This window comes from Echinops telfairi, unplaced genomic scaffold, assembly GCF_000313985.2.
Source record: "Echinops telfairi isolate 266 unplaced genomic scaffold, ASM31398v2 ScPeMD7_655;HRSCAF=1070, whole genome shotgun sequence".
Taxonomy (NCBI): domain Eukaryota; kingdom Metazoa; phylum Chordata; class Mammalia; order Afrosoricida; family Tenrecidae; genus Echinops; species Echinops telfairi.
In genome coordinates, this window is record NW_022104553.1 from 32,959,770 (window position 1) to 32,969,262 (window position 9,493).

Genomic DNA, 9,493 nt, shown 5'->3' on the forward strand with positions numbered 1-9,493 from the left:
GGGGGGGGGGACGTTTCACACCTCTAAATAGATCAGACAATTTGGTAACAAGGCAGGTGACTCAGAACATCCAGGATGCACTGCTTCAGACAATAAAAATGAGAATAACGGATTTTTAAGAAGAAAGGAAAACGGGCATAGAAGGGTTTTAAAAATAATTGGGGACCTTGCCCCAAATATACAGAACATGATGCTTCTTCAGTAAAACCCCAGGATTTTTGCAAATCAGATTTCTGGCATAGTTTGAAGTCTTTCCCCCAAAAAAATCTCCTTTCCCCTCCCCTGTCAGTGCTTTAAATCCCCAGCCTCGGAACTTGGAGGGTGGTAGGGTCCCCCCACCCCCACCCACACACATACAAGAGGTGCCAGGTGTCCCCTGCTTTCCCCTCTGCAGCAGGTGGCCATTGTGAAGACAGACTGCCTAGGCAGCTGCTCAGTCCTGACCAGGTAGTGGGGACAAGCAAGAGCCTGCGTGAGATCCTCTGCCGAGAGCAGGGCGCAGGCGGGTCAGGGCCTGGGCTCAGATCATGATTTTGCTGGCTCTCAGCGATGTGACTCCAGCCTCAGTTTTCCCATCTGTGAAATGGATGCGGAAACTGTCCTTCCCTCTCAGCCGTAGCCACATACCACCCCTGTGGAATTCATGCACCCCCTGCTGTGGGATTCATGCCCCGCCGCCCAGCAATAGACACTCCCCTGTTCAGCCAAGAGCATCTCCCCATTAAAAGCCTGGGGTCGCAGGCACTCAGGCCTAAACTCAGATCCTCCGTCTGTCTGTCTCTCACTCACCGTTCGATGATGGGCAAATCGCGCCACCTCTCTGGGCTTTGGCCCTGGCGGTCCCGTGATGCCGCGTTTGGCAGCTGGCTACAAGGTCAGCAGTTGGAAACTGCCAGAGGGTCTGTGGGAGTAAAACGAGGCTTTCTACTCCTGTAAAGAGTTACAGTCTGGGAAACCCACAGAGGCAATTCTACCCTCTCCTGTAGGGTCTTAGGGGTCCGCATTGATTCGATGGCACTGAGCGTGGTTTTAGCGTCTCTGGACTTTGGCATCTCATCTGGAAAATGGGGCGGAGACTGGGCTTTGGGGGTGGTTGAGACTGGTGTGTGGCCAGCCCTGGTTCCTGGGGGTGGGGCAGGATAGAGAGCACATGTAGCTCAGCACCTGGCTTACAGGTAGCCATCAATAGGTCCTTCCTGGAAGGCCTTTTTCTCATTGTCCAGATCGGTGGGGCCAAAGAGAACCACGCAGTCTGTGTGTGGCCTCAGTGTGTGCCCCCCCTACCCACCCACCCAGTGGTGTCAAAGTGAGCTGGTGGCAGAGGTGCATGAGAAAATGATCAAAGAGAGTGAGAGCTGACTTCCCCCAGGCCCCTCTTCACCCCACCCCCCACCCCTGGTCCCCTCTCTCCATATTTGCTCTGTCCCAGGCCTGTCACCTCTAGGCCATGTGTTTCCCCTCCCTCCCTTCCCCCCACTCCCATTCCTTCCAATCTGTTAGCAAGCTTTTTTGGCTCTGCCTACAGAATCTATCCTAGGAGCCCTGGTGGTGTAGTGCTTGCTGGTTGGGCTGCTAACCACAAGATCACCAGTTCAAAACCACCAGCCCCTTGTTGGGAGAAAGACCAGGCTTTCTACTCCTGTAAAGAGTTCCCGCTTCAGAGACCTACAGGGGTGGTTCTGCCTGCCCTAGAGGGCCCCTATGAGTTGGAATTGACTTGATGGCAGTGATTTGAATTTATAGCATATCTATCCAGAATTGGGATTCTTCTCCCCTCCAGTTGGCCCCCACCCTGGTCCAGTCTCCACTCTCTGCTACCTGGACCATTACTGCAGCCTCCCGCACTCTGCCCCCAATCTGTTGCACCCTGTGAATGCCTGAGTCACACCAGGCCCCTCCTTAGCCCTGGCCCTCCTCTGACTGCACCCCACTGCAGGTGGAAGCCCAAGGCCTACCACGTCATGGTGGTGGGTTCCCAGGGGTGCTGCTCACCGAAACCACCGGCCCTTCCATGGGAGAAAGAGGAGGCTTACTTACATCTTGGAAACCCACAGGAGTGGTTCTGCCCTGTCTTCTGGTTGCTTTGAGGCAGTTTCTCTCCCACCCCGCCTCAGCTCAGGGTCCTGCTCCTCGTACACCAGGCACGTGCCCAGCCTCCCCTCTGCCCAGGCTGGCCACCCCCTGCCCCCTCCACTGTGCACATCACCCCTGCAGGTCCTTGCTCACCTGCTGCCTGCTCAGTGACGCTTTTGTGGCTCACCCCTTGGAAATGGCCAGCCAACCATCCTGGGCGAACTTCCGGCCTGGCGGCATCCAGGAGTTTTAAAAAGGGTCAGAAATCCCTCAGGCCTGTCCTCCAAGTTGGCGTCCCTTCTTCCTCGCTGGGCTGAAGAAGCCCCGGCAGCTACGGCCGCACACGTTTTAGGATACGCGGCTGGGAAGGCAGGGTTCTTCCCCCTCCTATGACTTCCGGGGCTCCTGGACAAAGACCAGCCAGTGGTGCCCGGTGGGGGCAGTGTCCTGGGGGCGCCCGTCCTTGGTACAAAGTGAACGACAGGCCCCTCTAGAAACCTCGAATGGTGATGAGTGGAACCAGGGTCAGGGGTGGGGGTGGGCCGTGAGGGCTCCCACTGACCCGTTGGGTTTCGGGAGTAGAAGCCCGTGGCTGGAGCACAGGTGAGGCGCTGGGGGCGCTGCGGCTGGTGGTGCTGATGCAGGCGCCCCGTCCTGTTGCCTGCAGTGCAGGTCAGCCCGGCGGACGCGCGGCTCACGGTGTTCGACCAGACGGAAGGGACGTGGCGCCTGCTGTGCTCCTCCCGCTCCAACGCCAGGGTGGCCGGCCTCGGCTGTGAGGAGATGGGCTTCCTCAGGTACTGGGCGGCCCGGGCTGGGGGCAAGCTGGGAGGGGTGGGAGGACAGGCCTGACCCCTGCCCTGCCCAGGGCACTGGCCCACTCGGAGCTGGACGTGCGGATGGCAGGCACCAACGGCACACTGGGCTTCTTCTGCGTTGATGAGGGGAGGCTGCCCCATGCCCGGAGGCTGCTCGAGGTCATCTCTGTGTGGTAAGGAGGGTCGCGGGCAGGTGGGGACACCCCGCCACTCCTACAGACCCCGATGGCCCCCGAGACGACCCCACCTGTGCTGCCTCATTTCCTTCCACCTGTCTTAGCTGCAATTTAAAACCCTGTCTCTCACACAGCGACTGTCCCCGGGGTCGTTTCTTGACAGCCATCTGCCAAGGTAAAATCTGAAATCCAGAATTCTCAGTCTCCAAGGGGGGGTTGGGGTGATGTCCTTCAGACCCCCAGAATGGGACTGTGTCCCCTCAAAGCCCTAGGGTTGGGCTGTGTCCCTTCAGGGTGGGGCTGTATCTCCTCAGACCTTAGAATGATGCTGTGTCCCTTCAGGCCCCCAGGGTGGGGCTGTGTCCCCTTAAACCAGCAGTTCTCAACCTGTGGGTTGCCACCCCTTTGGGGATCGAACGACCCTTTTCAGGGTCGCCTGATTCACAACAGTAGCAAAATGACAGTGATGAATTAGTAATGAAAATAATTTTATGATTAGGGGATCACCACCACATGTGGAGCTGTATGAAAGGGTCGCGGCATCAGGAAGGTTGAGAACCACTGTATGTCCCCTAGGGGGGGCTGTATGCCCCCTCATGTCCCTAGGGTGGGCCGTGTCCTCTGAGTCCCCTTCAGGCAGGAGGAGCCTGGCACTGGTGTCTGGTCCCTGCACCAGCCCCTGACTGTCCCATGTCCCACCTGCAGACTGTGGTCGCAGGAAGCTGCCTGTGGACCGCATCGTGGGAGGCCAGGACGCCAGCCTGGGGAGGTGGCCGTGGCAAGTCAGCCTTCACTATGACGGGGCACACCTCTGCGGGGGGTCCCTACTGTCCAGAGACTGGGTGCTGACGGCCGCCCACTGCTTCCCGGAGTGAGTGTCACCCACCGCGCGGGTGTGGGGGAGGGGAGGCTGTGTTCAGGGCGCTACCACCTTTCGCTCCTGTTTCCGGCTAGGCGGAACCGGATTCTGTCTAGATGGCAGGTGTTTGCGGGCACGGTGGCCCAGGCCTCGCCTCATGGGCTGCAGCTGGGGGTGCAGGCGGTGGTCTACCACGGGGGCTACCTCCCCTTCCTCGACTCCAACAGCGAGGAGAACAGCAACGACATCGCCCTTGTCCATCTGTCCAGCCCACTGCCCCTCACAGGTAAGGCTGGGGCTGAGCACGCGCCCAGGGACGCCAGAGGCCAGAAGAGAGAGCCAGGGGTGTGGGAGGGCACACGTGGTTCCGCTGTGCCTGGGAGGGGGAGGAGGAGGGACTTGAGTGGCCATAGACCTAGGACAGGACGCTATGCTGACCCTATAGGGTAGGGTAGAGCTGCTTCTGGGGGTTTCTGAGACGGTAACTCTTCACAGGAGTAGAAAGCCTCGTTCTTCTTCCTGGGGCACAAGCTAGGCCCTAGATGGGAATGGTTGGTGCACTTAACCTGGCAGGTCCTCCAACAGGTCGACATAGAATCACTACAGGACCCAGGGTTTCCCATCCGCGTTACATTCCCGAGAGAGGCAAACCACAATGTGTGCACGAATGTTCCCAGGAGCATTTCTCATGACCAGAAGGTGGACTCAACCCCGGTGTCCATGGTCTGATGAAGATGGATAAGCAAAATGTGGTATACGATGTGTACACACACACACACACACACACACACACACCTGATCTGTCTTGGAAGAAGTATGGGCCAGACTGCTCCTGAGAGGCGCGCATGGCAAGACTCCGTCCTACATGCTGTGGACACACTGTGAGGAGAGACCAGTCTCTGGCAGAGTGGAGGGACAGGGAAGGAGGCGAGACCCTCAACCAGATAGATGGACACAGCGGCGGCCACAACTGGCTCCGCTACCGCAGCAACTGTGAGGATGGCGCAGGACAGGACAGTGCTTTGTGCTGTCCTGTACGGGGTCACTATGGGTCATAACTGACCTTGGGGCACCTGACAACCTATATATATATATATATATATATATACATATATACATACATATGTATATATATATACATACACACATACATACACATATATATTAATAAAAAGGAACGAAGTACTGCTTCATGATGCCGCGTGGAAGAGCCTTAAAGACTTGATGCCAAGCGGAAGAAGCATAATTTCATTTAATAAAATGTACAATATAGGTAAATCTGTGGAGACAGATGGGAGATGAGGGCTAGGGGTCTGGAGAAAGCAGAGGCTTTCACCTCCTGTAAAGAGTGAACAGTCTCAGAGACACCCCCCACCCCCCAGCAGGTCTAGCCTGTCCTGTAGGGTGGCCATGCATCGGAATTGAGGTGGTGGTGGGTTAGAGGGCTGGGGCTGGCACGAGTAGTTAAAGGGCAGGGTTTCCTTTGGGGCTTGATGAAAATGTTCTCAATACTTACCTGGCAGGGGAGACACCATGACCACGAAGGTGGTTTTCCCAGGGCGAGGCTTATCCATTGCACTCCGGATGTGCTGACCCCTGTGATTTCCCCAAATGTGGGAAACTCGACTGCATCATTTGTGGTCGTGGGGGACTGCGTTGGCGCTCTCCCCTGTAAAAAAAAAAAAGAAAGAAAATGTTCTCAAGCACTTAGTGGCGGTGCCTCTCTGACTGCATTGAGACCCATGGACTTGTACGCTTCTGTGGATGAGCTCCACGGGGAAATGGGATGAAAAGGGAGTGGACTGGCGGGAACCCCGGGACGGTGCCCCTTAGTCACCTCTCAGGCCTGGAACTGAACTCACCCCTGCCCCTTGCCCCCACCGTGTTAGACGCATCCAACGTCTAAGATCAAAAGGGCAGCCTTTACCCGAGGGCAAAGTTCAGAGGGCTAGGTGAGGAGAGCAGGGGAACGGAAACAGAAACGCAGGGCAGGGGACACGGAATCCGTGTGCTCTCCCGAGGGGGCGGCCGTGGTGAACTCGTCCACACAACCCGCGTGCACAAATGATGCTCTTCCCTGCACGCCTTCACCTCATTCACAATAAAAGTGTGGGGTTTTTTTTTTAAGTAAAGAAAGGGAGAAAAGATCACACATTTTCTCCCTCCCCAATTTTTGGAAGCCCCCTCGTGTACTTCCTTAAGAATCGTACCTAAAAATTAAATGAAAACTGGAAAGAAAAGACAATGAGGGAGAGAGAATGTTAACGGCCATTCCGATGTGGGTCTTGGGAGCGGCTCTCCTTGGTTTCAATGAGAAGGACCACCTCTCGGGCCCTCGTGTCTTCCACCCGCCAGCAGGTGCTCATGGCCCTGGTGGATTAAGAGCTGGCTAGTCTGAGCCTTGAAAAGCCCTGGTGGCTTAGTGGTTAGGTGCTGAGCTGTGATCAGAAAGGCCCAAAGTTCAAACCCACCCACCCCTCCGTAGGAGAAAGAAGGGGCTTTCTCCCCCTGTTAATGGCTACAGTCTAGGACACTCAGAGGGGTAGTTCTGTCCAGTCTGATAGGGTCACGAAGAGTCTGGCTATGAGATCCTTTTTTTTTTTTTTTTGAGCCTCCAACCATCAGCAGGACCCAGTGTAATAACAATAATAAAAATCATGTTGCCAATTCCCGTCACAGCAATGACATCATCGCAGTGACAACCACAAAGTCAGACGCTACGTAATAGCATGATTAACAGTCAGCTGCTGTCGTGGTCAGGAAGCCCAGCGCTGGGCGTGCCTCCTGGGCTCTGGGCACTGTTCTCGGCAGTCAGTCCCCAGGGGGAATGCATTTATTCCTCCAGCAATCCCCACCTGGGGCTGCTTGCAGGATCTTCCTGGCCCACAAGGGGAAGTTCAATTAAAACCCCCAAGTCCCTCAGGTGGGAAGAGGCAGCAATTGGAGTCCCAGCCCCGGAGCAGTGCCTTCTCGTTCGGCTGGCCCAGGCTTTGTGGCCGAGGGAAGGCGCCATTACTGTTGGGTGCCGACACTCCCCTTGTTCTTGGTAATGACCCTCCATCTTGTTCTCCACTTTGGGGAGTGTAGGTACCTGTGCTCCTTGAAACCGGAAGCAAGACAAACCCTTTCCCCTCAGTGCGAAGAGGGAAGGGAGTGGAACAGTGCTAAGTGAGGGCCCCGGGTGGACAGGGTGGGAACAGGGCAGGTGTGAGAGGCACCGCAGCAGAGGTTGGATCCTGGGAGTGGTTTCCAGCTGTGTGGCCTGGCTTCACCGCCCTGGGCCTCAGGCTCTCTCCTCTGTCGCATGGAGGTGGAAGCTTGGTGGGCTGCTAACATGTCAGCAGTTGGGAGCCACCAACCGCTCGCTCCGAGAAAGATGAGGCTCTGGACTCCCGTCAAGAATGACAGTCTCAGAAACCCACAGGGGCCATTCTCACCTTCCTAGAGAGTGGACCGCAGGGCAGGGAGGGGAGGGTTGGGATGACAGCTGGGTGAGCGCCTAGTGCCTAGCTGGCTGGCACTGACAGCCTCAGGAAATGGGCCCTGGTCACCCTGTTCTTCGCATGAGGTTTTCTTGGGGTGGGTGACTCTCTGTGCAGATTCTAACTGGGCTGTTGTTTAGTTCCTCATGGGGTTCAGCCTCACTCCCCTCCTCTGTCAAACGGGATCACAATAAGCTCTGCTCGGACTGAGACGTGACGAAAGGACATGATGTGCGAAGAGTCCACTACGATTAAGCAGGCGCCTGTTTTGACTCTTGTTTTAAAAAGCAGAACGGGGGCTGGACTGGGGCGTGCAGAGGCAGCTGGCAGGGTGTTTATACCTTGGGGGACAGGCCAGCAGGGGCTGGACCAGCATGGTCTCTTCCCCAGAATACATCCAGCCTGTGTGCCTCCCAGCTGCTGGCCAGCCCCTGGTCGAGGGCAAGATCTGCACAGTGACCGGCTGGGGCAACACACAGTACTACGGTGAGGCAGCGCTCTGGCCAGTCCTTGACCAAGGCCTGTGGAGCCTCTGGGGGGACAGTTGGGCTGGGTGCATGACTTTAGGCCCTTCAGGGCCTGGGGGTGGGCCCTAGGCGGGAAGGGGGTTACAGATGCTACCAGATCTGGTCAGCCTTGTCCGCATGCCCTCAGGCCAACAGGCTGGGGTACTCCAGGAGGCCCGTGTCCCCATAATCAGCAATGATATCTGCAATGGCCCTGATTTCTATGGGAGTCAGATCAAGCCCAAGATGTTTTGTGCCGGATACTTCGAGGGTGGCATTGATGCCTGCCAGGTGAGAGACTAGAGATGGGGAGCTGCTGGACCTGCCGCTGGGGGAGAGGGCACTGGGTGGCTGGGCTCCCTATCTGGGGGTCAGAAGATTCAAGACTACAGCCCAGGGCATCTTGGGAGGGCCTTCTTGGCCGGGCACCTCAGCATCGAGCCAGGCTTCCTCTCTTCCCCCCAGGGTGACAGTGGCGGTCCCTTCGTGTGTGAGGACAGTATCTTGCGGACATCACGCTGGCGGCTGTGTGGCATTGTGAGCTGGGGCACAGGCTGTGCCCTGGCACAGAAGCCAGGTGTCTATACGAAAGTCGGTGACTTCCGGGAGTGGATCTTCCAGGCCATAAAGGTGAAAGTTACTTCCCGATGGGTGGGCATGGTTGGACCTCGAAAGGGTCAAGCCCAAGTCAAACTCCCTGCCATCGTTGATGCTGCCTCACAGCGGCCCTGCCGGACAGGGCAGAACTGCCCCTGTGCGCTCCCGAGACTGGCACTCTTTACAGGGATAGAACGCCTCATCTTTCTCCCTCTAAGAGGCTGGTGGTTTCAAACCTGCTGGTTTCGTGGTTAGCAGGATTATCAGCCCAGCCAGGGCTCCGATCTAATGGGGGATAGAGTCTGAGAGTTGGAGGAAATGCCTAGAAGCTCCAGAGTTTCTTGGGAGGGAGGGTTCCTTGTGGGACTTTTGAGGAGCCTCTCAGACCTCGGAAGCACCGGTCTTCTTTCCCCAGACTCACTCCGAAGCCACTGGCATGGTGACCCAGCTCTGACGCGTGAATTCTCACTGCCCACGCCTCCGGGCCTGAGTTGATCCATGTGGCTCCAGCAGACTGTGGGCCCCATGCTGGACCTGAGAAGGAACATTTTTCTTCCTGGGCGCAGCCCACGAGTTCAAGGATGCCCTCCCTCGGGGTCCCCTCTTCCACAGTGGCGGGCCCACTCAACCCTGGGACCACCCAAGTCTCACCCTCCTGGCACCCATGTAAATAGTTTTCAGCCGTGTGGGAACGCCAGAGAGGTGCCCCTGGCTGCACCACGCTCTTTAAATAATAAAGATGGTTTTGATTAACGTGGCCTCTGAGTTTGAAGATGTAAGCAGCGACAGGGATACGTTGAGGTGGGAGGCTGGAGGGTGGCAGGTACAAAGGCATTATGGCCGGGCATCCACTGGCCACAGAAAGGAGACTTGAGTTCACGCGACGGCTGCTCCTCTGCTTCTCCACGGGACATGCTCTTCCCTGCGCTCAGAGCCGCTTCCTCCGAGTCCGCTTCATTTTCCAGCCGCCTCCTTCGCAACC

The 9,493-nt window shown here is 56.9% G+C and overlaps 1 protein-coding gene and 1 non-coding gene across 3 annotated transcripts in view; both read left to right on the top strand.

The window, feature by feature from the left end:
• Positions 1 to 9,264, top strand: part of HPN (hepsin) — a 20,420-nt gene extending 11,156 nt beyond the window's left edge. For both annotated transcript variants that reach the window (XM_004715780.2, XM_045292756.1), the window contains 9 exons: positions 2,741 to 2,870; positions 2,942 to 3,064; positions 3,202 to 3,242; positions 3,773 to 3,938; positions 4,022 to 4,212; positions 7,799 to 7,894; positions 8,063 to 8,205; positions 8,380 to 8,544; positions 8,927 to 9,264. In XM_004715780.2, coding sequence (XP_004715837.1) covers positions 2,741 to 2,870; positions 2,942 to 3,064; positions 3,202 to 3,242; positions 3,773 to 3,938; positions 4,022 to 4,212; positions 7,799 to 7,894; positions 8,063 to 8,205; positions 8,380 to 8,544; positions 8,927 to 8,965 — 1,094 coding nt within the window. In that variant the 3' untranslated portion in view covers positions 8,966 to 9,264. The remainder of the gene's footprint in view (positions 1 to 2,740; positions 2,871 to 2,941; positions 3,065 to 3,201; positions 3,243 to 3,772; positions 3,939 to 4,021; positions 4,213 to 7,798; positions 7,895 to 8,062; positions 8,206 to 8,379; positions 8,545 to 8,926) is intronic.
• LOC115870452 lies at positions 5,435 to 5,598 on the top strand. The gene has a single exon (XR_004046719.1). It is a non-coding gene; the product is annotated as a U1 spliceosomal RNA (small nuclear RNA).
• Positions 9,265 to 9,493: the final 229 nt, after the last annotated feature.